Source organism: Thunnus thynnus, chromosome 6 (assembly GCF_963924715.1).
Source record: "Thunnus thynnus chromosome 6, fThuThy2.1, whole genome shotgun sequence".
In the NCBI taxonomy this organism is placed as follows: domain Eukaryota; kingdom Metazoa; phylum Chordata; class Actinopteri; order Scombriformes; family Scombridae; genus Thunnus; species Thunnus thynnus.
Window position 1 is genome coordinate 32,469,844 of NC_089522.1, and position 27,696 is coordinate 32,497,539.

A 27,696-nucleotide genomic window follows, 5' to 3' on the forward strand; every position below is an offset into this window, starting at 1 on the left:
AGGGCTGTGATTGGTTGATCACAATGTTGATCCAGGACCGCAATGTGATGTTGATCCAGGAACACGTTCTACTTGGCTAAATCACGCCGTGCGTCTGCTTACAACCTGTTTTGAGGGTTTAGTTGTCACTGCAGTGTTTTTGTTGGTTTATGTTTTAACTTTTATGTTTTTTTAAAATTTGTAGCACATTTCTTTAAAGTTTGCACTTTTGCTGTTGTGTGTGTTTTGTCCTTTGGCGGCCACCGTAATAAACAGTTCAATCTACTGAATCACATGTTGTGATATAAAATTACAGTCAATGAAAATTTGATTCATATTTCCCTCCAAGAGAAAACCGTGTTATGGTGCATTCAAGGACACAACAAGGACGCTAGAAATCGCTGTGTTGATGAACTGTTGTTTAATTGAACCTAGAACACAAACAATCAGCAAAATTGGACACTGTGAGCAAAACAGGAAACAACAAGATTTAGACCAAACCGGTCAGATACACACTCTAAACAGAGCAACATGAGAATAAAACAGATGTAAACACAGGTAGAGGCTACTGCAGGCTACGGGGCGGCTATGTTGGAGCGTTGTATAAAACATGATGAGGTAGAAACATTTTGGTCTCAAACTGGTTCAGAACCAGAATCTGGATTTACAGACAGACGTTAAAGCTGCCGAGGAAACAGACTAAACATTCAGAACTGAAGAACACAGTGTGAGAGCTGAGGACTTCATTACCCACAAGCCCTGGTTCATACTGTGTGTGTGTGTGTGTGTGTGTGTGTGTGTGTGTGTGTGTGTGTGTGTGAGCAGTAACACATTCATTACTGTCTGCCAGTGTATTTTTTCATATTTCCACTGGGAGGCAAAAAAGTCACAAAAGCTGCAGCTTTAAATATTAAAGCTTATATAGTTACAGCTGTTTTACTGCATCGTCATTCAGAGCTGCAATGATCAATCGATTAGTCAATCAAGAGAAACTGAATTGCCAAACATTTTGACAATTGATTTATCATTTGAGTCATTTTTTTTAAGAAAAAATACAAAAATTCTCTGATTCCAGCTTCTCAAATGTCAATATCTTCTAGTTTCTGGATGTCACCTTCATTTTTGGGATAAAATAATGATTTTCTGACAATTTTCTGACATGTTACAAACCAAACGACTAACCGATTAATCGAGAAAATAACAGACTCCCAACTACCTCCGATCCTCCTACAGTCTGCTCTGATAAATAGAGTGAGTTTAATCTTAAAATAGAAGCTAAAAACCTAATGATAAAAACCTGTTTATCACTAATAATCAGTATATAATAAATGGTTTATAACACACTAATGTCATTGTCATCAGATATAAGTGTTTATTAATGTATTAATCAACAACTATAACTCCTCCTGCTGTATAAACAGATGATGAATGACAATATAGTAAAATACATTTGTAATAATATAAAATATCTCTTCTTAAGAGAAATTATAATTGTTGACAAATACTGTACATCAAAGGATACGTTTGAGTTTTTTCCACATTAGTACTGAATTAAGAAAAAATCTGAATCTATCCTTTAATAAACACTTAAAATGTCACACTTAACACTTAAATCTGCTTATAACTACACTATAGTGTGTGTTATAAACCATTTATTAACTGTCTATGTGCTGATTATTACTGATAAATAGGAGACTTGAAGTTAAATTTTTACAACACTTTCATCTGAAGAAGATCAGCCAGACTCATCTACTGCAGGCTGTGATTGCCTACATTTCCCAGAATGCCTCTTACAACAGCATGAGAGCATTGTTCCAGTGGAGGCTGGTCTGCTGAGGCTGCAGCGTTACCTTCTGTATGATGAAGGTTTGAACACATTATAAACACTTATAGTCAGCTCTGTTTGTCACTTATATCCTCCTCCACCTCCTCTTCTTCTTCATCCTCTTCTTCTTCATCCTCCGCCCCCTCGTCCCCCAGCCGGCAGGGCAGACAGGTGAGGCAGGGCGGGGCGACCAGCAGGTGGCAGGATCGAACTCTCGAGTCTCGACAGACGACGAACCCTTCAAGCTCCAACAGCAGAGACACCAGCTGACCGACAGAGAGCTAACTGTTAGCATCGTTAGCATGTAGAGTTAACTTGTTAGTGTAAAGTCACATTTTACTCTTTACTTCTGTCGTATTCCCTAACGAGCACAGAGAATCACCATGGCAACTAAACAGACACCTTGGAGACAGTCATTAGTATGTTTGCTGTGGTTTGAACTAGAGATGGTCAATTTCACTGCTTCTCGATCAAATACTAACAGACGCACTGCAGACAGGTGTGTGTGTGTGTGTGTGTGTGTGTGTGTGTGTGTGTGTGTGTGTGTGTGTGTGTTACCTGGCTCAGGCGTGTGATCCGCTGTGTGTGTGTCTGGTACAGAGTGTGTGTGTCTGGCAGCAGCTGGTTCTCTACAGTGATGAAGAAGCAGAGATCCGGCTGGATGTGGATGACGGTGGTGAGCATGGAGGACAGCTGCAGGGACACAAACAGCCGTCTGTCTGTTTACATGTAAACTACTGTTTATATTTACATGTAAACTACTGTTTATATTTACATGTAAACTACTGACACACTGACACATTTCCACTGCTGGTTTTTGGCATCTTTTGCCTCGATTGACAGCTGAACGTGTAGAGAGGAAAGTTATATGACAACAAAGATCCACTACATGAAACGGCACAAGTTGCAGTTCGCTAGATAAATAACTTTATTAATAGTTATGTGGAATACGTTTTAACATCCTGATGTTTTATATCCAGAATCAAGGAAGTTCTGCACTTTTAATTTATGCAGCAGTCAAACAGCAGGAAGTTAAACATGCTAACAATACTTTATTTTAAATGTTAGCATACATGCAACTAATATTACTTTATTCCATTAATGTTTCTTTTTTTTTAAATGCTAAATTTACCTTTTTTAGGGGATAATAATGTACATTTTTTAATGCTAAGATTACTCTTAAAAATGCTAATGTTACTTTTTAAAACTATTAACGTTACTGTTTTAATGAGAGGATGAGTGTCACATATGAATTTACTTCTAAACAGCAACTTCACTGACACAAACGCAGCGTTCAGAGCAGGTTGAAGCCCTGACTTTTGACTTACAGGCAGCATTTCTACATATGTTCACCTTAGGTTTTGTAACTTTAACCACGTTTAACATCTGACATCAGAACAGAAAATAACAAAAAGCAGAATATGGTCCCTTTAAGTATAGTTATGTTTGAGTCGTACCCTGGAGCACTGCAGCAGCTGCAGCAGAGGTCCGTCAGCCAGAACAGCTACCCAATGAGCCGGCAGCACCGTCTTCCTCAGTTCCTGCAGCAGCCGCGACAAGCGCCGCCCACATGTGACCTCATCACCGCCGCTGCTGCCGCCGCCGCCGCGTCCTAACAGGCTGAACGACCCCGAGCTCTGAAAAAAAAGAAAACAAACAGGAAGTTATAAAGTCTGGTTTCATGTTTTTTATGTCCCGACTGAACATGACTCCACAGCTCCACTGACCAATGAAATGTCGTCATGGGCTGTGACATCATCGGCGACCTTTGCTATGACATCATCGGCGACCTCTGTGATTCCAGAAAGACTTGATGTCGCCGTAAGCGTCTCCTCGTTGGAGTGGAGCCCCGGCATCTCCACCTGGATCTCGTAGTACTTTCCCTCCTCCGTCACTCCTTCACCGCACTCCTCCTCCTCCTCCTCCTTCATCCCTCTTGCTGCCTCCTTCTCCTCCTCCTTCATCCCTCCTGCTGCCTCCTCCTCCTCCTCCATCATCCCTCCGTCCTCTCTCTGTCCTCCCTTCCCTCCTGTCCTCCCGTACTCATGGATGTCCACCGCCTCCTCCTCCTCTTTGGGCTGGAGGGAGGGAGGAGCAGCTGGAGGAGGGATGAAGGTGAGACCTGTGGACGTGTGGAGGACTGAACCCTCCTGGACACAGACGACACATTTGTATTAAATATTAGTTGGATGAAGACAAACCAGGTCGAGCTCAGCAGTTAGATTCAACCAGTTTTTTAAGGATTCTTCATTAGAGGGTCAATAAGCAGCGGAGCAGCAGAAAAACAGGTCTGTATGTTTGTTAATCTATAACTAATCTATTCTATATCTATGATGATACTAATCTCATAGTTACTCATGATGATTTCAAAGCACTAATCCAGTATGCAAACGATGGGATGTCCCTCATCTCTAAATGGTTTCGGATGAACAAACTCTCAATGTCAAAAAATCTAATTTTGTGATATTTTGCAATAAAAACAAAAAATATCCAAAAGATGACGCTAAAATATTCATATAGAAGTCCCATTTACAAAATTCTCAGGAGTTATTGTAGATGAAAGACTAACTTGGAAAAAAACATATTGAACATGTTTGCAAAAGGTCAATGAAAATGATTCATCCTTCTTCTTATTTAACTCTGTATTATAGTCTAATCTATTCATATATCAGTTATTGTAATTTAAAAAAGGTTTTTTTAAAGAATGATTTCAAACTCTACTAGCCAAGAGCCATTTGCAGCTTTTTGTTTAGGAAATTTAAAATTTTGTCAATTTATTCTGTAAATATTCTTCTAACATGTGTGTTTATGTTTAAATTCATAAATCACTGACAAAAACCTTCCAGATATATTTCATAGTTTTGTCCTTTTATCGTCAGACATTCACTCTTATTCAACGAGGCGATCAAAGGACTTTCGTTTACCTTATTCTCACACTTACAATCATCAGTTTTTTTATCAAATTTAGAGGAATTCACTAAATACAACTTTGAAGTCGTCGTCTTCTTTAATAACATTTAAAACACATTTTAAAAAACATCTTTTATTTAAATAGAATTTTGTGTGACTGGGTTTATATTACACCTCTTGCACATTTAAAGTGTTCAAATTTCTGTTTTACTTATTTTTTCTTTTCTTTCTTTTTCTCTTGTTTTTTGCTATAAACGTTTCTTTGTCTATTTGATGTTAAACTGTTTTATGACTTGTTGAAATGAAGTTCAGGACTTTGTATAAGCTCTCTGGGCACAATTTAATATAATTTTTACTGTGAAATGTTTTTATTGTAACCTTTGTGCAAATAAAAAATACTAAAATACTATCTATAACTCTGTTGAGCAGGAAATTGTGATTTTGCCGTTTCAATAATTGATGCAAATTCAAGAAATTGCTGCAATATTTGCGAGAGTTTGCAATTTCGCTAAATTACAGCAACTTTTCCACATAAAAACCAAATCAACAGACGGTTTGTGATTTGGACCACTTGTTGCATTAAATGTCGTGGTAATTTGCGTCATCACAGCGCATTCAGGTGAAAGAAGATAAATCTCATCTGCAAACAAAAATAATTCCCAAATGAGGTTTAAATTCAGTTAGAAAGAAGAAAACGAGCTGATGTTGTTCAGACAGCGAAGATGGACGTAATCTACCTCAAATATAAACATTGACACTATATTTTTATATTAATGGATTTATTTTAATGCCATTATTAACTGATTTTATTTGGTGTTCATGTTGAGCTGAAAGTTTATTTAATAAAGGCTTATAAGTGGAGCTCAAGTACAGTATTTTCTTTTTTATGTAACTTTGAGCTCGTGGTTCTTGTGTTCAGAAAGTAAAACAAATTAGCAGTGAAGTACAGTATAAATAAATAACTAAATATAGATTCTGTGATATGCAGAATGCTTTTTATCAAAGGAAGTGATAACATATGACTCTTCATTAATCGTAGTTTTAGAAATTTTTTCTCACAATTTTACTGCAATAAGAGCACATAAAATATTGCAAATTGTGTCACGATTTTTGAGGAAAGACGCTGCAAAATTAAACATTTTTGGCCGTTTAATCACAAAAAAACGAAATCCTGGAGGGACTGAAACCACAAGACATGTCATAGTATTAAAAACCAAAGCATGTGTCTGAGAGTAAAACTGTCAAAAATAAGACAATAAATTAAAATACATAAATTGTAAATATTACAACATAATCAGAATTTTAAAAAACAAGATAAATTAACATGAAATCAGTCTTCAGTTTAAATTAAAGGTTAATACATTCAGGATCTATTAACTTGTACAGTTTTACATTTCAGCTCTTTTGCAGATTTTAAATTCATTCATTTTAGGAATTTATAAAACCATTAGAAGTGGGAGGATTTTCATAAATTTGGCTTTGTGTAATATTTTGTCATTATGAGAATGAGTGTGTGTGTGTGTGTGTGTGTGTGTGTGTGTGTGTTACCTGAGGCAGCAGTGCTGACAGACTGTTGAGGGTGGAATCAGAGAGGATGCTGGGAGTAAAATGGCTGCCGTCCAGAGTCAAATTCAGCTGCATTAAAAATAAATAGAAACAAGTGAGACGCAGAAAAACCAAGACTGCAACTAATGATTATTACTATTATCAATTAAGTGATTTAAGTAACATCAGATAACAAAATGTACAAGTACAGTTTTGAGGTACTTGTACTTTACTTGAGTATTTCCATGTGATGCTACTTTCTACTTCCACTCCACTACATTTCAAAGGGAAATATTGTACTTTCTACTTTAGTTACCTTTCAGATGAAGATTTGACACAATGGATAATATAACAAGCTTTTAAAATACAACACATTGTTAAAGATGAAACCAGTGGTTTCCAACCTTTTTGGCTTTTGACGTCTTACAAAAAGCAGTGTGTAGTCGGGGTCACATTTCACATGTCTATGAGTTGTTAACAGCTCCACCAAATAGTAATTTTTCCCTCTGAACTTCTCACATGCTTTCATTTCAATAAATGTTCAAATGATCCAATATTTCAGCAAAAATCAAAGATTAGAGAAAAAGTCCAAAAACTGAAAACAGATTTGTGTATCAGAACTTTGTTTTTTCTTCTTTCCTCTCCCATTAATCATCTCACCACCCCTCAGATTTATCTGCTGACCCTTTGGAGGGGCCCGACCCCTAGGTTGGGAACCACTGGACTAAACTAGCTAACTGTATATAAAGTAGTGTAAACTAGCTCCACCTCCAGCAGCTACAACAGTAACATGCTGCTCTAACACTGATGCTTCACTATTAATAATCTAATGATGTCATATATAATAATATATCAGTCAGAGGGACCAAACCACTACTTTTACTGCAATACTTTAACTACATCAAGCTCATAATACTTATGTACTTTTACTGCAATACTTTAACTACATCAAGCTCATAATACTTATATACTTTTACTGCAATACTTTAACTACATCAAGCTCATAATACTTATGTACTTTTACTGCAATACTTTAACTACATCAAGCTCATAATACTTATGTTCTTTTACTGTAGTAAAGGATCTGAATACTTCTTCCACCACTGGCTGCAGTCATCTCTCCTCATGTTTCCTGTCTGTTTCTCTAAATGCATTTACTAAAAAAACATAATAAAGTTACAGTTTAGAAAGTGTGTTATATCACTGAGGTTTGTGTTACCTGTATGTTCGTCCCATTCAGCAGCTCTGCAGTTCCACTGACCAGTGTAAAGGCAGGAAACTAAATATAACAAAAACAAAAAAAAAGTTAAATTCAGAAACATCTGAACACATTTCACATCATTAAAGGACAGATTCACAATTTTCATGTGTGTCTTAAACCAACAGTCAGGAGCCCAAAATGAACATTAAAGCTGTTTTTCTTGCTGTAATCATTCCTCCTGTTCATACTGACCATTAGAAGATCCCTTCATAATGACCTTACAATGGAAGTGATGGAGGACAAAATCCACAGTCCTCCTTCTGTGCAAAAAATGTCTTTAAAAGTTTATCTTTAATTAAGATTAATTAATTAATCTCTCCACTGTGTACCTGTATGAAGTGCTGATGTCACCTGATGGTTGGTACCTGAGGTGGGTGTGTCTCTTTCTTTGGCTCCTCTTCCTGCATCTTCTTCTTCTTCTCCATATCTTCTGTCTCCTTCAGCAGCTCAGGAGTCCACTCCTCCTCCTCTGACTGTCTCCTCTTTGCTCTCCTTCTTGCCCAGAGCCACCACCTCCTTTTCTTCTTCTTCACCTCCTGCAAGTCAACAGAGTCGGCTCGAGTCGGGTTGACAGACACACCGACAAACAGCTGACCGTCAGCAGAGTCGTCAGTACAGAGAAGTGACTGTTTGTCAGGTCAGAAACAATGATCTGAACCAGCACACGTTCTCAGCAGGATGAGAAAACATCTGGAGACTCTGCAGGAACTTCATCTGTAACTTCAGGTGTTTCCACTGTCAGGTTTTTCTCAGTGGGAACGAACGCAACAGCTGGTTTACAACATTACAAACCATACAGGACGTGTGTTTAGAGGAAGAACTCTGTGTCAACATCTAGTTTTAAGACTTAGTTTTAGTTTCTATCGAGCTCGTTAGTTGTAAAGTTGTGTTTTATCAAACTGCAAACAGAAAACTGAGGAACAGCTCGTATTATTCCATCATAGGAGGACTGTAAGGCTGCAACCAACTATTATTTTCTTTAATGATCCATTGATGATCCACAGTATGAAATGTTGATCATTGAAGCTGAAGTGAACATATTCAGATGTTTAGTCTGAGCAACAGTTAAAAACACAAAGATGTTGAGTTTACTGTCACAGGAAACTTGAAAACTAGTAAATATTCACATTTGAGAAGCTGCTAGTGGAGATTTTTTTTACTTAAATGACTAATTAACTATCAAACTTGTTGCTAATTAATTCATTTCAGCTCTAGAGTACTACCGTGTGTAGTGGGGGGTCAACAGAGGCCTACAGGATGTTTGTCTGGACCTTCAGGGCAGCTCTGAGACCTGGTCTGGAGTCTCTGTTCTCTGTTAAACTAATAATCTTCTAATCATTTAACATTACTAATGTTTAAATGTAAAATGAAATCTATCAGTGACACAACTGAACTTCTCTCACATCACAACACCAGATAAAGATCAGAACGGCGTCGTGTATCTGAGACGAACTCAGTGGAAACATGAGACGTTACGGTTAGAAGAAGGATGTGATGAAGGACAGAAGTCTTCTCGTTTATTTGAAACATAAAAACAACTTCATACACGTAGACGTTGTAACGTCTGCAGTGTGAAACACAAACTGAGCCGCTCTGTACCGTCTCTTCTTCTTCTTTACACTTCGTCTTCGGACGCGTCCAGCCTCTCTCACGGTTTATCTTCGCTTTGTTTTTCCCAAACTGCCGCCACCACCTCCTCATCTTCCTCATCTCCATCTGTAGTAGAAACACAGTAGGGTAGAGTAGAGTAGAGTAGTGGGATGAGGGACAGAGGAAGAGACTAGAATAAAATAGAGTAAAAAACAGACTAGAAAGAAGAAGAAAACACCCACCTCCTCTTCTTCTGTGGTGTCTTTCTGACATGTCTGTCTCCTCCCCTGATGACAGCGATGGGGTCGAGTTGGCGTGGTCATCGTGGTCAGTGTGTTCGCCGGGGTTGCCATGGTCACCGTGCTCAGTGTGTTCACCGAGGTTGCCGTGGTCACAGTGTTCGCCAGGGTTACTGTGGTAACCGTATTCGCCAGGGTTGCCGTGGTAACCTCCTCCTCTGCAGCCTCGATGGTTTTCAGTGGTTTGGGTCTGATCTTCTTGGTCTCCTGAGGACACGAGGACACAAACACACACACACACACACACACACACAAACACACACACACACACACACACACACACACACACAAACACACACACACACACACACACACACACACACACACACACACACACACACACACACACACACACAGAGCTGCAGTTCCCGTGCTGACCAGCAGGCGGCGGCGTTGTGTGATGACGACAGAGACTCACCACCACCAGACAGACTCTCAGCTGACACCTCTGCTTCCTCGTCGCCGGACCGCCAAACTTCCTCTTATCCAGGCAGTTAATACATTTCCCACAATCCTCTCTGAGGCAGGCCGTGCACTTCCTGCAGGCACCCTGACGCTTCGTCAACTGCGGGGAGGTCAGAGGTCAGAGGTCATCACTGCTGTGAGTGTGTGTGTGTGTGTGTGTGTGTCCTCTCACACTCACTGTTATCGGCTTCGGTGTGCACCTCGGTGAGGTCTCCTTCATCCTCGTCTTCATCTAGAGGACCAATCACAAGGCAGCAGCGGGTCACATGGTGGAGGAGAGACAGGTTATTGGTTAAAATCTCTTCCAGCAACCTCACAGCAAGTTTTTGACTTTATTTGTTTACCTTTCAAACTGGTTCTATTAAAAGTCTGCTGAATTAGCTTTTAGCATTTCCTGTTTGCAGCGTAAACAAGCTAAACGATCTAATACTGAAAAAACAAATCTATTTATTTTCCTGGATGCACATCGAGCTTCATACCAACAGATCTGGACCTCGTTCCCCAAAAGCATCTTTAGGCTGAGATGATGAGATGATTTCCCAAAAGTATCAATACTGGAGACCCTTAGAAATGATCGTAGATTAATGATCAATTTAGATGAATGATCGTAGATTAACTCGTAGGAGGTTCAGAGCATCTTCAGGAGCTGCAGGAGGAACCAAAACCTTCATGTTTTATTTAAGTTTTCATTGTTTTTGTTCATTTTTAAGTCTCTACTTTTTTTATGAACACTGATGTTTGATGTAAAATGACGTTGATGCTTAAATTAGAAAGTAAAACTAACTGATCTGTCAGTTTGTGTCGTCATCGTCCTCCTCTTCCTCTTCTTACATCATATCTTCATCTCTTCTGGTTCAAACACTGACTTCTCTTTTCTTTCTTATTTATTGTGTTTGTCTCACCTGAACCGGAAATGATGCCAGAATGATGTTTAGTCATGATTCTTAGAATAAAAAGGAAATAAGGAACCTTCACTGCTTCATTTTAGTTTTAATCTGATTTTCAGGGAAACGTTCAGTTTACAGTTTACTGTTTTAAACCAGCTTCCACCCAGGAACATGAATTATAAAGACTGTTGAAAACTGAGTCTCAAGTAGTAGTCTGAAGCTAATATGAAGCTTCAGCGTCCAAATGAGTCAAATCAAGTAGATATCTTTCTCTCTTTTTAGTGCCAAAGTCCCTCTTTTTGTTACTATACTTCCACCTGCAGCTCAACAGGGAAACACTGTCCGAGGAAACACAAAGAGGGAATTTGATGCTAAAAAAGACTGTAAATGTGTCAAAATGTTTTATTGTTTTTACAGCTCTCAGTGTTTTATAACAGTTTTAAAGAGACTACTGGGCCCCAGTTGATGAATCATGTTGATTCAAAGTAAATATGTAAATCAGAACTTGTTCCACGTCTGGATGTTTTCCTTAAATTGACGCCATCAGACACTTTCTGCAAAGCTGCATTCTTAATCATTCAACCTGTCTCTTAGTCCTCATCCCCCCTTTATATTCAAAGTATTTGTGTGGTGTCGTTCCCTCCTTTTCCTTTATTATTTTGGTATATTTCGTCATGAAATAAAGGGACAGGTTGACACATTGAGATAGTCTGTGTACATACTAACTTCCACATCAACTCAAGCTGTAAAGACTGATAATGACACCTTGAAGTGGACGAGCAGTCCTCGCCTTTACTTGAAGAGTTCACCAACTTTTATGTGAACAGTGTCACAGCTCTTGTCAATCAGATGTATTTGTCTTTTTAATAATCAGATGATGATGACTGACTGAACACTGTTCAATAAAATCTGACAGCTAAAAACATGTCAACAGTTTTCACTGATTAAAACTTTACTAAAATTATTAGTTTTCTTTGACTAAGATAAGACTGTTATTCAACTAAAACCTGACTTATGATAAAAACCAACAAGGACATTTAACACAGGACTAAGACTAAGAATAAATAAAATAAAAATAGCTGACAAACGAACACGACCTTCGGCAGCTCAGGAGTCCACACATCCTCCTCTGACTGTCTCCTCTTTGCTTTCCTTTGTGCCCACAACCACCGCTCCCTCTTCTTCTTCACTTCCTGCAACACAACAGAGTCGGTTCAGACGTTCGACAGAAACCGACAAACAGCTGACCGTCACTACAGAGGAGAAGTGACTGTATCTCAGGTGAAAACCACCTTTCAGTGTTCACATGAGCACCTGACTGTTGTTTTAAGACCCTGTGAACTCGTCCTTCATCAGTTTTCTTTTACTTAACATTTCGTCTGAGGTACGAACAAAATTCACGAGTTCAGAGCCGTCGAACGAGTCACGGACAGTCTGACTTCTTCAAGCTGTTTCTCTCTGTGAGATGTTTTGAGTTTGAGTGAAAGAAGCGACGGAAGAAATTACCGGCTGTGAAGCATCGCTGATGCTGCTGCCTCCGTCTTCCTCCTCTACTTCTTCTTCTTTTTCTTTTTTGACCTTTGACCTCCCCAGCACCCACTGGTCCCCGTCGACCTGAACACAACACAATCACAGAGACACACTAGAAACAACCAGTGCTGAGTTCACTGCAGGCGGTAAAAGACAGTAAATATGAGCGTCGTTACAGGAAACACTGATGAGTTCAGGAACAGACAGACAGATGATGTCTCACCTTTTTGAAAACTATATTTGGAGGTTTCTTCTTCTCTGAAATTAAAAAAACAGCTGTTTTATGAGCAGAAAGAGCTGCTGTTGAATGATGAAACACTGAGATCTGACAGAGACAGAGACAGGTGAGACGTTACCTGACGAGCCGGAGTCTTTCTGTCCACACGAGGGCGACAGACTGCAGGAGGACCAGAGAAGAAGAAAGAAAAGGAGTTGAACAAACTTCTTCTTCTACTGTTGTCAGTCTGTTGTCTGATTCACAGACGTTCTACTAACTGTCCAATCATATGTACGTCCATCACCTACAATAATATCTGAAGCCAATGTTTTTGTTCAGTTTATGATATAAAAGTAATTTTTTTTTGGTTTTACAATAAAAAACTAATAATAATAAACAGTAATTATGCTTTAATGTTTTCTGTTCCATATCCCAGAGAGACTGTTTACATCTTTTCAATTAAAAAATAACCAAAATATGTTATTTGTGTAAAAATAGCGAAAAACTTTTTCACTTATTAAATCTCAAATTACCACGACTGAAATACGCATTCTATTATATTTTCATTTGATTTTTTAGTGTTGATTAATATCATCAAGTAGGTTTTATTTATATATTAATATATTTATCATCTTGTGTTTTTATGTTCATTTTATGTCTTTTTTGATGTGAAGCACTTGGTGGATGTAATTTCTCTTGTTGTAAATCACTTTGAGCTGCATTTTGTATGAAAGCTGCTACACAAATAAAGTTATTATTATTATTTGTAATAATAAGGAGGCCAAACCTTTGCATACAACTCTAATAACTTAATAACACTTGAAAATGATAAATGAAAAATTATAGTGAGTCATAAACTATTTATCAATTGTTTATAAATGCAAAATAATTATAATTACAACTATATTTTGTAATATTGTGACTTTCCCACTGATACAATTATAATCTTACTCATTTACAGCTTAATCCTCATAAAACAATCAGTTTTTCTGAAAACATTGTGACTTTTTCTCATAATGCTACAACTTGAAGTGTTCCTGTTAAAAAAGATAAAACAAAATTACAACTGTGTCTCAAATTATTAAGATATTTTCTCATTAAATTATGACTGTATTCTTAAATTATGACTTTTACTAGTAAAATTGCGACTTCATGTGTGTATTATTGACTTTTTCTCTCACAAAATTAAAAGCTTTTGCCATAATAATGATTTTTCCCACAAACTTACAACTTTATCCTCATGAAACGAGTTTTTCTCAAAATATTTTAACTTTTTCTTGTAAAATTACACATTTGTCTTGTAACTTATTTTGTTTATTTTTATATTGTTCATTATTTATTTCTGAGTTTCTTAAACAATTTCTTTATTATTAAAAATATTTATTTATTTAAAACATCAGTATTGGTCCTCCATATGAAGACAGTATTGAACTTTTGATAAATAAATAAATGTAAATATTTTTTGATATATTTTCTTCCAGCTCTCAGCTCGGCTCTCTTGGCTCCTCCCCCTCTTACCTGGTGTCTTGTGATTGGCTGTTGGGCGTATCTCTGTCGGGGTCATCTTTGACAGGTGTTGCGACAACGCTGTAGTTGTGCTCTGTTGTTGATTGGCTGTTGTTGTTGTTGTTGACACTGCGGGACCGGAGTTGGCGGCGGTGGGCGGGGTCAGTGGTGACATCATCATGTCTCAGCCTCAGCACATCACCGCAGGGCTTCCCGCGCCTGTTAGCAGGGGCGTGGGAAACTTTGACCTCCACCTTCTTCACAAATCTCCTGTCACCGATGTCATTCAGCTCCAACGGTTTCATCCAATCACAGTCTGGCTCTGGGTCACCTGACCTCCCTCCTCCCTTCTCCTCCTCTTCCTCCACCTCCTCCTCCTCCTCCTCCTCTCGCCTCTCCTCTTTCAGCTTCAACATGGCCAGTTTTTCGGGTCTCGGACGAGTGATCACAATCACACACTTCTTTATTTCAGGGTACAGCTTCATCCACCTCTCCTCCCTTTTCCTCCTCCTCTCCTCCGCCTCCGCGTCCATGGCAACCTGTCCTGGCTCCTGTTCCTTCATGTCTGCTGAATGAAAAGATCCTGATTCAGATCTCCTTCTAAGTTTTGTTAAGTTAAAGGACGGGTTCAGTCATCTCACCTTGCACCACAAGCCCCGCCCCCAGAGACAGCTCGTCCAATGGTATCACTTCCATCTCAGGATCAGGGTTAGAACCGCCCCCTTTGGCTACAACGGCCAATGACAGCGAGTCCTGCTGTGTGTGGGGGCGTGGTCTCGGGGTTCATGTTGTTCAGTCCGATAACTGACAGATGACAAACACGCTGGATCACCTGAAGTAACAACGACAAACAGTTTCATGTCAGAAACAATCACAACTAATCGATTATGATAAGACGAGTCTGATTGTCACATGACCAGTGATGTTGCTATAGAAACATCCTGCGTATCTGACACATTCAAATCTGAAAGGATATTGACGCAGCATATTTCTTCCCTGATAATTCTACTGTTGTGAACAACAAATCTGTGTTGAAATCACAGAAATAAACATAAGAAAATAATCCACTGGTCTCTATTTTCCTGCGTTAATAGTCTCAATCATCGTGGCATCGTTTTACTTTTGCTGCAAAAGCAGCTTCAAGTCAGTTTGACTCCAGAGAGATCTTTATTTAAAGCCGCTCTCCTCGCTCTGTCTGAGTGTCTGAGTGTGTGTAGTCCGGATTTCACTTTACTTAAAGACTTTGTTTAGTTAAACTTGTGGTCATTTATCCTTTTCTGTGTTTCCTCATCGTAGTGAGAATCATTAATTTAACATTTAAAACAAGATTATTTCACAAAGATTTCAGCAGAGTTATTACATTAATCTCTGTCAGTCTCATTGACAGTCTGTTAACGTGAATCCTGCTGGGAGTCCTACTTGATTCAGATTTAAGCTTTGAATCACAGATCCAGCAAGTTGTCCAGTCCTGCTAATAAGAACCATCTCCAGAATTAAACTGATGCTCTCACACTCATTCACACACTATTTCCTTCAGACTTTCATATTGCAGCTTTAACCTGATTCTCATGTTTTATTCTGTCAGATCTTTTATGTTATCTTCCGCTGATGTGATTATAAGCTCTTGTTATCCAATTGTTTGCTCTCAAAACGTCTTAAAAAGCAGATATTTTGTTCTGGAAAATCAACATTTTTCAACCCCCCACCCCCGCAGGCAGCTCATCCTCTGGACCTGGTATTTTTAAAATCCTGCCTACGGCCATGATCAGAGGACAGAGTTTCTACAGACACACACACACACCAACACACACTTGTAGCGGGTCACACGTGATGATTAAGAGGGATTATTTTTGTTGAGTCTGTTTTTTTTGGGAAAGTCCTGCATAGTTTGCTTTTAATATAAGTTAACGTTGCTTTGAGTTAGTGAAACACTCAGAGGGAGAGAAACATGTTTTGCTCCGCTCCGGACCTCTCAGCGGTGAACTGTGTCCTCCTCCTCCGCTCCTCCGCTCCTCCTGCCCGGCTGTCTGTCCTCCGCCTGTCCGCTGTCTCACCGCCGCTCTGCTCGCGCTTCTATTAAAATTCCAATTAAGGCGAATTAAAGCAGTTTTTAATTTTCGCTCTCTTCGCTCCGCGAGCTCCTCCGCTGCTCCGCCCCCCGCTCCGCTGCTGCATTCAAGGTCTGCACCGAGCGTCGGAATTCACACAAACCAGACAGAAACATGCAAAAGAAATTAGGAAATGTAGATTTTTGAAATACAAAAGATACGTTAGACGCTGGATGAATTGTGGTGCAAAATGTTTATTAAATAAATGTTGGTTGTAAGGACCAAAACCAATCCACTACTTTTAATTTAATAGGCTACTTTAACTACATTTTGCTACTTAAGTAGGACTTGTATTGGAGTATTTTTACATTAATGTATTTGTACTTTTACTGAAGTAAAGGATCTGAATACTTCTTCCAGCACTGTTGTCAAATAAAGTATGATACACACTCATGGTAACCTGAGAATATGAGATAGTAGGTGGGGAAACTGACAGACTTGCTGTACAACAGAGAGGGAAGAATAAAAAAAAAAGGCAGATACATAAACCACCAATCATACATGTCCACTTACTAGCTTCTGCTGAAGCTTTCCACCACAACTCACAGTCTTCATCAACAGAAGTTTGTTGCCTAGTTAAAGATATTTATGGTCAAACTTCTGTTTCCAACGTCAAAAACTAACTTTCACACTGGATTTCACATTTTTATCACATGTGAATAATAACTGCACAGGCGTGTGATTCTTATTTCACATGTGCATTTTTTTGTAAGGGAGGGTATGGAGGTACTTTTGTGTCTTTATTATGCAATCAAACAGAATATGTTTGATTGCATAATAAAGAGACAAAAGTGCCTCCAAAGGACGGATAATACAAGTTTGATATTTCTAATATTCGACTAAACTAACCCTTAATTCACAGCAGACTTCTGAGACTTATGTAGAATAGAATGAGAAGTTTAATGTCCACCAGACTGGAAAATCACCTTTGACTCACTAAAACAACAAGCAACATACAGACAACAAGACACCATCTAAACAAACAAACAAAAAAGTGCACAGAAGTAAACAAGTAAAAAGAAAAAAAAAGACAAAAATAAATCACAAAACAGTAGAACATGATAAAAGAGAGCTCAGCTTTTAAAGTTTAAAATGTTGATTGTGATTGAAATAAGAGAGAGAGAGACTAACTGTGGATGAGATCTGTAAGCTTAATATTGCACATTTTCGAGGAGACATTGAACGCAGCATCTTCCCGGGATGCTCGTCACAGCCACTGAGCATGCGCAGAGTGTAACCTGCCGCGAAACTCAATCGATCCTGAGTTCCTCAATCACTTCTATCGATCTGAACTAAACTAGAAAACAACAAAACAGCTCATAAGATTCCTAAAACATTACATCAAATTACAATGAAATATATATATTATAATAATTTTATTAATTGATTAAATAACTAAAGAATATAAATGAATGAAGAAAAAAGGCAGACAAATAAAGAATAAGAAATGTTTCTTTTTTGTTTGTATGTTTTACAACATACAAAATTAAAAGAACAGTTTTAGATCCTTTAAAAAACACATTTTTATTTTCCATCAGAGCAGAAAAGAAAATAACCAGTTTTCTCTGGAAGATGATGAAGTTCAACATCTTCATCGCTGAGTTCACATCACATCATAGAAGGAGGAAAAACCAACGATTCAGCAGTTTCTGTTTCATTATTACAAAATGTTCATTCATTGTTCTGCTGAGTCAGTTAACAACACTTTTACACATCAATCAATCTTTGCAACTTTCTACAAAGTGTTTTGTACGTTTGTGTAAAAGTCAGTCGAGGGTGAAAACTGGTTCTGAAGGACTTTTACTCGTAACAGAGTCTTTGTCATATTGATGTTTTAATACTTTTACTAAAGTAAAATATCTGAGACTTATATTAACATGAATTAAAGACACAGAAAGTTTCCAAGTTTAGACTTTAAGTCACATGAACTAATGTTTATAAGTTCTGAAATGGTTTGAAAATGAAAACTAGACTTTTAATTTGAATTAACTAGAAATGAATAAAACTCAGTGTGATGTTTTACAGTGAAAACTTAAAGGTTCAACAATTTATTTCCATCTTGAGACTCTTTTGATTAAATGTAGTGAACCAATAAGTGTTTGACCAGTAATTATTGGAGTTATCTCATCTATTTATTTATGTTTATATATTCAAAGTGACAGGTTTAGAATTATGATTATTCTCCTTTTGAATATCTGGATAAATATACGCTACACGTTTCTTTGTAAAACAAATACGATGTTTGATGTGATGAACCTGTAGAGAATAGTGGCAGTGATGAGTCAGCAGGGGGCGTTCTTCACTCACTCTGCACAGTTTCACTGCACCTCATGTGTTCACTTTCTCCTGTTATTTCAAACTAAATGTACAGGTGAACATTCAGGTGAGGAACGTATTCTTGAATTTGTGCATAAAAGTGAAGGATTTTTACTTTCATCTTTCACTGAAGTACAAAATTTGACTCTAGAAATCAGGGACGACAGTCTAAGATGTGCACATAAATGTTCTATAAACACCAGATAATGCTTAATTCAATTTATATATTAGTTTATATATTTATATATCAGTATATTAGCTTGAGAATGCGTCCCGACCCTGATCATCCACGGCTCAACAGAGACACTGATCACATTTAACACATTTAACACATTCACAATTGTTCCGGTGTGTGTTAAACCAGCAGTCAGGTGTCCATAGTAACAGTGAAAGAGGTTTTCCTCGCTGTAATCATTCCTCTTGTTCATACTGGATATTAAAAGATCCTTCAAATGTGCTTTCAATGGAAGTGATGGAGGATAAAATTCACAGTGTGTCCACACAGTCATTTAGTGCAAAAATGCATTTAATTTATTCAGTGATACGTCTGGTCGTCTCCACTTTGAAGGGATCAGTTTTGCTCTGAAGGACAAACTAAATGGGAAGAACCAGAAGCTGTCGACAACCAAACTCTCTGGTAACCATCAGACTACAGTGACTCACTTGATAATCTTGTGCTCATAGTTTATCCGACCCAGTATGAAGCTTCTGAAGAACTTTATTTCAGGATTTTGAAAAGGCTCCAACAAAAATACATATGACACAAAATTCCAGTTTTAGCAGTTTGATAAACACTGTGAGATGATTTTTAAGCTTAATGCATCTCTGATGGAAGACTGGCTTTTATTTATATTTATCAAATATTTTTTTAAATAATCTTTTTCTGTATTTCACTCTTGTTTTACGTGGTCCAGTTTGTCACGTCTATGAGGCTTTTTGCTTCCTATCAGTTGCAGTGAAATGGCAGCGTGGAGTGTTTGAACTGAAACTGTTTCAACATCCATGGCTGCAGCTGGTGATATCTGGTTTTCACATCCCACACACTGTTCCAAAAACACAAGAAATATCAAAATTTAAACGGCAGATTGCCATGAAATACTAAAGGGCCTCAGAGGATGAATGATTCTGCTGACCTGTGACCTTTCTCTGTCGCCACCTGCAGGATCAACTTTACATTTTCTGCTCATAAAACCTTTTATAGTAAGAATGAAACGTCATCAGGATGTTGTTTGTTGTTTTTGTGGTTTTGGATTCAGACTTTTGAATCATGTGATGAAGTAAACAAAAAACACATTCAGAGAGTCTGGAGTGTGTCTTCATGTTCAGGTGCCTTCAGAGGACAGAAAGATGTCGACATGTTTAACTGTACAACCGTTTACTGTGTGTGTGTGTGTGTGTGTGTGTGTGTATGTGTGTGTGTGTGTGTGCACCCCTAACGACCAAACGGATCCTCTTGTGTGTGTGTGTTGTGGTTGCTAATCTCTCCGTATCATTCATTGAAGCCTGGACGCCTCAGAGAGAGAGAGAGAGAGAGGCAGAGAGAAACAGAGAGAGAGAGGCAGAGAGAGGCAGAGAGAGCGCCTGGCCGGGCTCCGACCACCAACTGTTCTCTGTTCATCTCCCTTTTCCTCTCTTGGCCTTTTTTTTCTGGGGTCCGGAAAACCAAAAGCCTCCTGCGTTGCACAACAGCGGCCTCCAGCAGGCAGCCTGCAGGGAGGCTTTGGGGGGGGGATGATGCCATCACTGTCTGCATTTACATCAACCACTGATGCCCTTCAAACTCTGTTCCAGCCTCTGTTACAGCTGCTATCATCTATCATCCTAATACTAAAACCTACATTTATTATATTAAATCTGCTATAATCTATATTTATTATATTAAAGCTGCTATAATCTATATTTATTATATTAAAGCTGCTGTAAATAGTGATGAAGCTACAGAGAATTGTCAGTTTTGTAGTTCCCCTCTTCTCATCTTTTATTGTTTTGCGACCAACTGTTTTATTTCTTTTTTCCCATGTAGTTTGGTAAGAGTACAGGACACATAAAAAGGAACTACCATACAAGGAAAACAGACTCCACGTGAATCAAAAAACTCAGACAGGATGTATCAACATCTCTATCCAGGGTTTTTTAAATGACCAAAACAACTCAGCAGACAAAAACAGCCTGTGCCCAACCACCCTGTATATACTGTATACCAGTGGTAGACAAACAGTGGCCCGTGGGCCAAAGCTGGCCCTCCAACAAAAATATTCAGCCCCATAACGAAAGCTGATGTTTTCCCTTTTATAGATGACATCACATCTTTTACACCACTCTTCATAAATCCACAGTAGATAACAATGTAAACACAAGACTCATGTAAATAACAATAAATGACCTGTTAAGCTCTTATAAACTTACAAGATGAATGATGCATATACGTGAGATAACTGAGCCTATCTGACCAGAACACATATGTGTCAATGACAACACTTTGCTTCAACCATAAATAAAGCAGACCACTGTTTATTGCGTGTGGATAAGATATCAATTACATCTCTAGTTTCATGTATGTTCATGTTTATGAGTCATTTTTTTGCCAAATGAATCTCAACGTAAGCTGTTGTAACTCTTTTAGCCTTCATTTGCTAATGGCAGTTATTACACCTGCAATCAGCTATTTTATTCTTGAATGAATTGAAAGAAATAAACAAAACATATTAACATATATGTATTGCCCCCTGAACAAACAGTTGAAAACAACTGACCCATGGATGAACCTAATAATCTTGTTGACAACCATGAGGACAAAGAGACTATAGAACTGTGTTGTGTTCTTGATAACTATGAACTGACTCAGCATTTGACGTCATCTCCAAGGGTCTGAACAATTTCTAAGGTTGTGGTGAATGACGTTGGTCTCCCTGATCGTTGCTGTGTTTTTTTTGAGTGTACTATCACAATGCACACAAATGTTCAAACATAGGCAATGACAAAACAGTAGATCACTGACAACACCAGTGGAATATTAATTCAGGCTTTCTCTTCCACACCCTTCCGCCCCTCTCTTGGGTCTCAGTGAGTGAGCTTGTAGATGATTTCATCTCTAAAATTACAAGTGTTATTGATGCCATTCCACTGAAGAAGAAAATACACATGGCTCAGGAGGTAGAGCGGGTCGTCCACTAATTGGAAGATTAGCGGTTTGATTCCCGGCTCCTCCAGTCCACATGCCGATGTGTCCTTGGGCAAGACACTTAACCCCAAATTGCTCCTGATGGCTGTGCCATCAGTGTATGAATGTGTATGAATGGTTAGCTTCCTCTGATGGGCAGGTTGGGACCTTGCATGGTAGCCCCTTTTGGCGAATTTGGCGAAGAACAAATTTCCAGGTTCATTATGACATATAGATGTCATAATGAGAGAGAGACTTCACATTCATAACTGGGAACTGTTAGGTGGAACGGAGCAGGTGGATCCAAACGCAGGAGACTGCAGGCTGAAGAATAAGGCTTGTGCAGGCAAAGCTGAAACAGTTGTCAAACAGACCAAGACTTAAATACAAATGGAACTAATGAAGCAACAAGGAACAGGTGGCTAGATACAAGTGCAGGCTGGGAGCTGATTGGCTGGGAGCAGAGCAGGACTAATGAGACTGAATGCAGGACAGGTGAGGAGGGAAAGTGTGAAGGGAAAAGCAGGCTTGGGACACAAGAGGAAAAACAGAGCAAACCAAGAACCCAGAAACAAAATGCCACACTAACATTTCAAACATAAGTTAAACCAACAAAAACCTGACAGACTGATACTGTCGAATCCACCTTCTGTCCACCTACAGATTCCCCTTCTATGAACATCAATAGAGAACAGATCAATAAACACAAAGGGCATCTATGGCAATGTAAGATCACAATGCAGGATTAAACAGTCAGTTCATCTTAATATTCAGACTATCTGTCCTTCTCCCACTCAGTCCAGATTTAACATCACAGGGGAAAAAAAGCAGATGGTTTCTGGTGGACTGGTGGATAAACAAAGAGCTAGACTGGAAAAGAACCATAATACTGACATCATCGCCAAAAACAATAACAATGCACGTGCCTTGTTTGCTGCTGTCGACAGGCTAACAAACCCGCCTTTGTCATTAGCCTCTGAGCGTCTATCCATCAGGGTCTTCAATGAATTTGCCCCCTTCTTCACTGACAAAATTCAGAAAATTAGACAAGAAGTCAGTGCCTCCATATCAGGTACTGGTATGTGTTGTCCTTGTGTCCACTTCAAATCAATTCAAATACTATGACACAATTTTATCCAACCATAAAAACTTGGAGGACATTATACAACATCTGAAATCCTCCTCCTGCTGCCTTGATATTCTGCCAACAGGCTTTTTCAAAAATGTTTAAAAGTGCACGGCCTCTTCTCTTAGGCTTCTTCCCACAGACCCTGAAAACTGCCGTCATCAAGCCACTCTTAAAATAATAAAAATCTAGACACGTCGCTAATGAACAATTATAGGACAATATCAAACCTCCTGTTTTTAAGTAAAAATCACTGAAAAAGCTTATAAACCCCTTCAATCTATCCATGAATATCGATAGAGAACAGATCAATAAACACAAAAGGCATCTATGGCAATGTAAGATCGCAACGCAAGATCAAACAGTTCATCTTAATATTCAAAGTAGCTGTCTTTCTCCCACTCAGTCCAGACTTAACATCACAGGGAAAAAAGCATTTTCCAGACATTTTTAAACTGGGCATGTGTACAATGTATTTTGTCTTTTTATGTTGTGTATTTGTGTTTGCGTGTTGTAATTTAAACTGTTTCTGTTTGTTACCTGCCGAGGGACTACAGATGTAAATTAGCATTTTTTGCTAACTCTGGCATGTTTACGTCTTATGGTGTTCATTAATGTGCTCAGTCCCTATCAAATAAACAAAATTTTTTAAAAAATAAATAAAAAAAAACACCAAGCAGGGTTCATGGAGGAGGGATTCAACGGCAAGTGTCCTGGGGGCAGAACAAGGACAGAACATGAGACTTCAGGCAGACAGGCTGGGGGCTAGGCTGAAGGACGTAACAGATCAGGAGGGCGACCAGGATGCAGGACCGAAGGCCGGTATTGCTCCGGAGAGCAACCAGGGGCAGGACAGATGGGAGAGGTCAGGCAGGACAGATTACCAGTGTGGCTCTGAAGGATGACCAGGTGAACGACCAGACATGCGGGGGCCCTCTGGAGTTTGGAGAAGAAGGCTGGGCCACTCTGGAGGTCGGCAATGAAGGCTGGGCTGCTATGGAGGTTGGCGATGAAGGCGGAGGCCAGGAAGGGCAGCCAACACCAGAAGATTCGGCTGCAGGTCGGGGCAGGGTGCAGGAGAGGCAGATCGCTGGAGTGCAGAGCAGGTGGCGGGCAGCTGGAGATCTGGCTTGGCATCGGCAAAGATGGCTGACTGATGATCTTGGAGGTCTAGCTGTGGGTTGGCAGAGATGGCCAACTAGAGGTCTCTGGTTGAGCATCAGCGAAGACTGTCGACTCATGGCCTGGAAAGTCTGGCTGTGGGTCAGTGGAGACTGCTGACTGGAGGTCTGGTAGTGCATTGGCAGAAGCGGCTGACCGCTGAAGGTCTGGGAGGAGGTCAGCGGAGACAACCAACTGCTGGGAGCGTGGCTGGTGAGCCAGAGAAGCCAGGGAAAGAGGGGGCTGCTGCGGCCCAGCAGAGAGACAGGGGGCTGCTGCGGCCCAGCAGAGAGACAGGGGGCTGCTGCGGCCCAGCAGAGAGACAGGGGGCTGCTGCGGCCCAGCAGAGAGACAGGGGGCTGCTGCGGCCCAGCAGAGAGACAGGGGGCTGCTGCGGCCCAGCAGAGAGACAGGGGGCTGCTGCGGCCCAGCAGAGAGACAGGGGGCTGCTGCGGCCCAGCAGAGAGACAGGGGGCTGCTGCGGCCCAGCAGAGAGACAGGGGGCTGCTGCGGCCCAGCAGAGAGACAGGGGGCTGCTGCGGCCCAGCAGAGAGACAGGGGGCTGCTGCGGCCCAGCAGAGAGACAGGGGGCTGCTGCGGCCCAGCAGAGACAGGGGGCTGCTGCGGCCCAGCAGGGACAGGAGATTGCTGCGGCCCAGCAGGGACAGGAGATTGCTGCGGCCCAGCAGGGACAGGAGATTGCTGCGGCCCAGCAGGGACAGGAGATTGCTGCGGCCCAGCAGGGACAGGAGATTGCTGCGGCCCAGCAGGGACAGGAGATTGCTGCGGCCCAGCAGGGACAGGAGATTGCTGCGGCCCAGCAGGGACAGGAGATTGCTGCGGCCCAGCAGGGACAGGAGATTGCTTAAGCCTGGGCTCAGACGGCTGGGGTGGCTGCTTGCACTGAAAACTGGGAACCAGGGGCTGACTCTTTGTGGCACTGGGCAGTGGAGACTTTGTGGCGCGGAGGAGCGGAGACTCTGGGGGCGGGACCACAGGGGATCCAGTCAAGGAGCATGGCAGATCAGGTGCAGGACCTACAGGTGTGATACCAGCCAGAGCCAAAACAGGATCAGCAGCATAAGTGTTCACAATCTCTTTCATATTAGGCAGCAGCCATAGCTTGGATGAACAAGCGCAGAGTGCTCAAGAAAAAGCTGCATTCTTCTGCTTAATACTGGAAGTCACATTGCAGCAGGCAGAAAATTGCTACAAAGCATATTAAAGTTCTGTTACCTCCTTAAGCATATCTGCTGGGTCCTTGTCTGGCCACTTTGTCCAGTTGACAGTGTCCATGGGGACTGAGGCTGGACTTGGAGGGGCATGATGAGGCAGGAGGCTAGCCGACTCAGAGGCAGAGGTATACTGAAGGCAAGCAGTCCCAAGTGCAGGCCGAAGTACAGAGGAAGCTGGAGTGACAGGCTTAGAAGAAACAGGATAGCTTGGCTGCTGGTGGCCAACAGGCTTGGGGGTTGGATGGCTATCATACTGGTGTCTAACATGCTGGTGTCTGCTGGTGAGGACTGGAGCTTGGGCTGGCCTGGGTAGAGACGGCACCAGAAGTCCACAGGCCGTGACTGGAGATTGACGAGAGCCAGTTGAACATGCTCTGGATCTTGTGGGCACAGTGGAAACACAAGGTCCCCCTAGTGCCAGGTGGGTTCCCAGGAAAGGTTTGTCTCTGCTGGGTCCATGACTGGTTGGATCCTTCTGTTAGGTGGAACAGAGCAGGTGAACCCAAATGCAAGAGGCTGCAGGCTGAGCGAGGCTAAAGAATAACTTCTTTATTTAAGGCTTGTGCAGGCAAAAAACAAAGCTGGCAGGTCAAAGTAAAACTAAAACAGAATGCCGCACAAACAGAGCAGGCTGAACAAAGGATCCAACAACTGAAATGAAAACCAGGACTTAAATACAAACGGAACTAATGAAATAACAAGGAACAGGTGGCAAGACACAAGGACAGGCTGGGAGCTGATTGGCTGGAGAAGACACAGGGAGTAGAGCAGGGCTAATGAGACTGAATGCAGGACAGGTGTGGAGGGAAAGTGTGAAGGGAAAAGCAGGCTGGGAACACAAGAGGAAAAACACAGAGCAAACCAAGAACCCAGAAACAAAATCCTGTCTTCAGTATGTCACACTAACATTTTAAACTGTCAAACATACAAGTGAAACCAACAAAAATATGATAGACTGATACTGTCGAATCCACCTTCTATCCACTTACAGATTCCCCTTCAATCTAGGTCCTGTCCTTCTCCCACTCAGTCCAGACTTAACAACTTAACATCACAGGGAAAAAAGCAGATGGTTTCTGGTGGACTGGTGGATAATGGCAGCTAGGGAACAAAGAGCCAGACTGGAAAAGAACCATAATACTGACATCATCGCCAAAAACAATAACAATGCACGTGTCTTGTTTGCTGCTGTCGACAGGCTAACAAACACGCCTGTGTCATTAGCCTCTGAGCGTCTATCCATCAGGGTCTGCAATGAATTTGCCCCCTTCTTCACTGACAAAATTCAGAAAATTAGACAAGCAGTCAGTGCCTCCATATCAGGTACTGGTATGTGTTGTCCTTGTGTCCATTTCAAATCAATTCAAATACTATGACACAATTTTATCCGATCAACCATAAAAACTTGGAGGACATTATACAACATCTGAAATCCTCCTCCTGCTGCCTTGATATTCTGCCAACAGGCTTTTTCAAAAATGTTTAAAAGTGCACGGCCTCTTCTCTTAGGCTTCTTCCCACAGACCCTGAAAACTGCCGTCATCAAGCCACTCTTAAAGAACAATCTAGAAATGTCACTAATGAACAATTATAGGCCAATATCAAACCTCCTGTTTTTAGGTACAATCATTGAAAAAGCTGAACAACAACAGCTGAACAACGTCTTGGCACTAAACAACTGTTTTCAAGTCTTCCAGTCAGGATTTCGACCACACCACAGCACTGAGACTGCGAGACTGAGTATTAGTATTACTGGATTTCAGTGCTGCAGTCGACACAGTCAACCACAACATATTACTAGACAGACTGGAAAACTGGGTGGGACTTTCTGGCACAGTACTGAACTGATTTGAATCCTACTTAAAGGACAGGAACTACTTTGTGTCTGTAGGTAATTACTATGGATGTATAATAAAAGCTGGATAGGGTGCCGCTGCTCAGCCTTGCAGCCAATTTTCCCAGAGGTCACTCGTGGTATTGCAACGAAAAATCCCCCTGCCCAAAAAGCATTTTCTCTATAGACCACCATTGTAAAAGAGACATCTGTAAATCTGTTGACAGGACATCTCGAACTTCAAACAAGATCAGTTATGACTCTTCTATTATGAACTTTTGATCCATGGAGGTTTTATATTTGTAAAACTTTCCTCGAGCCGAGAAAAGCGATTTTAAAATCTGTGATGTCACCACAATGTAAAGTCTATGGGCCGAGCGGGAGCTCGCGGGTGGGGCCAACTGGGGAAACACTACTGCGCATATTCAGTGGGCCGCACAATGTGAAAGCAAACCTGGAAGCTAGAAACTTTTTTTGGCGTATGTGCCAGCCGAGCAACTCCTATAGGACTGAATGGGCGCCATTTTTAGTCCAGTATCCAGCTCTTATTATACATCCATGGTAATTACACATCTGAGTGGACAAAAATGACATGGGGAGTTCCCCATGGCTCCATTCTGGGGCCTCTTCTGTTCAACATCTAAATGCTCCCACTAGCTCAGATTTTGGAAAACAACAAAATATTTTACCACAGTTATGCAGATGACACACAAATTTACATAAGTGTATCACCAGGGGACTA

The 27,696-nt window shown here is 40.6% G+C and overlaps 1 protein-coding gene and 1 long non-coding RNA gene across 4 annotated transcripts; both read right to left on the reverse strand.

Moving 5' to 3' along the window:
• Positions 1 to 390: 390 nt before the first annotated feature.
• LOC137185160 (histone-lysine N-methyltransferase 2A-like) lies at positions 391 to 14,554 on the reverse strand. 2 transcript variants are annotated; one of them, XM_067593461.1, is made up of 16 exons: positions 14,027 to 14,554; positions 12,648 to 12,688; positions 12,515 to 12,549; positions 12,268 to 12,375; positions 11,859 to 11,954; positions 10,053 to 10,106; positions 9,828 to 9,974; positions 9,353 to 9,616; positions 9,120 to 9,236; positions 7,886 to 8,053; positions 7,479 to 7,538; positions 6,263 to 6,349; positions 3,532 to 3,954; positions 3,262 to 3,441; positions 2,363 to 2,497; positions 391 to 2,070 (listed from the first exon to the last, which is right to left on the reverse strand). In XM_067593461.1, the coding sequence occupies exons 1-16, from the start codon at positions 14,545 to 14,547 to the stop codon at positions 1,873 to 1,875; spliced, it is 2,634 nt and encodes an 877-aa protein (XP_067449562.1). In that variant the 5' UTR covers positions 14,548 to 14,554; the 3' UTR covers positions 391 to 1,872. The 2 variants fall into 2 exon arrangements, with proteins under 2 accessions (XP_067449562.1, XP_067449560.1); XM_067593459.1 differs by having other exon boundaries at positions 7,886 to 8,056.
• Positions 14,555 to 14,557: 3 nt separating this feature from the next.
• Positions 14,558 to 16,164, reverse strand: LOC137185166 (uncharacterized). Of its 2 annotated transcripts, none has more exons than XR_010928778.1 (3): positions 15,984 to 16,164; positions 14,656 to 14,846; positions 14,558 to 14,579 (listed from the first exon to the last, which is right to left on the reverse strand). It is a non-coding gene; the product is annotated as an uncharacterized lncRNA (long non-coding RNA). The 2 variants fall into 2 exon arrangements; XR_010928777.1 differs by having other exon boundaries at positions 14,564 to 14,582.
• Positions 16,165 to 27,696: the final 11,532 nt, after the last annotated feature.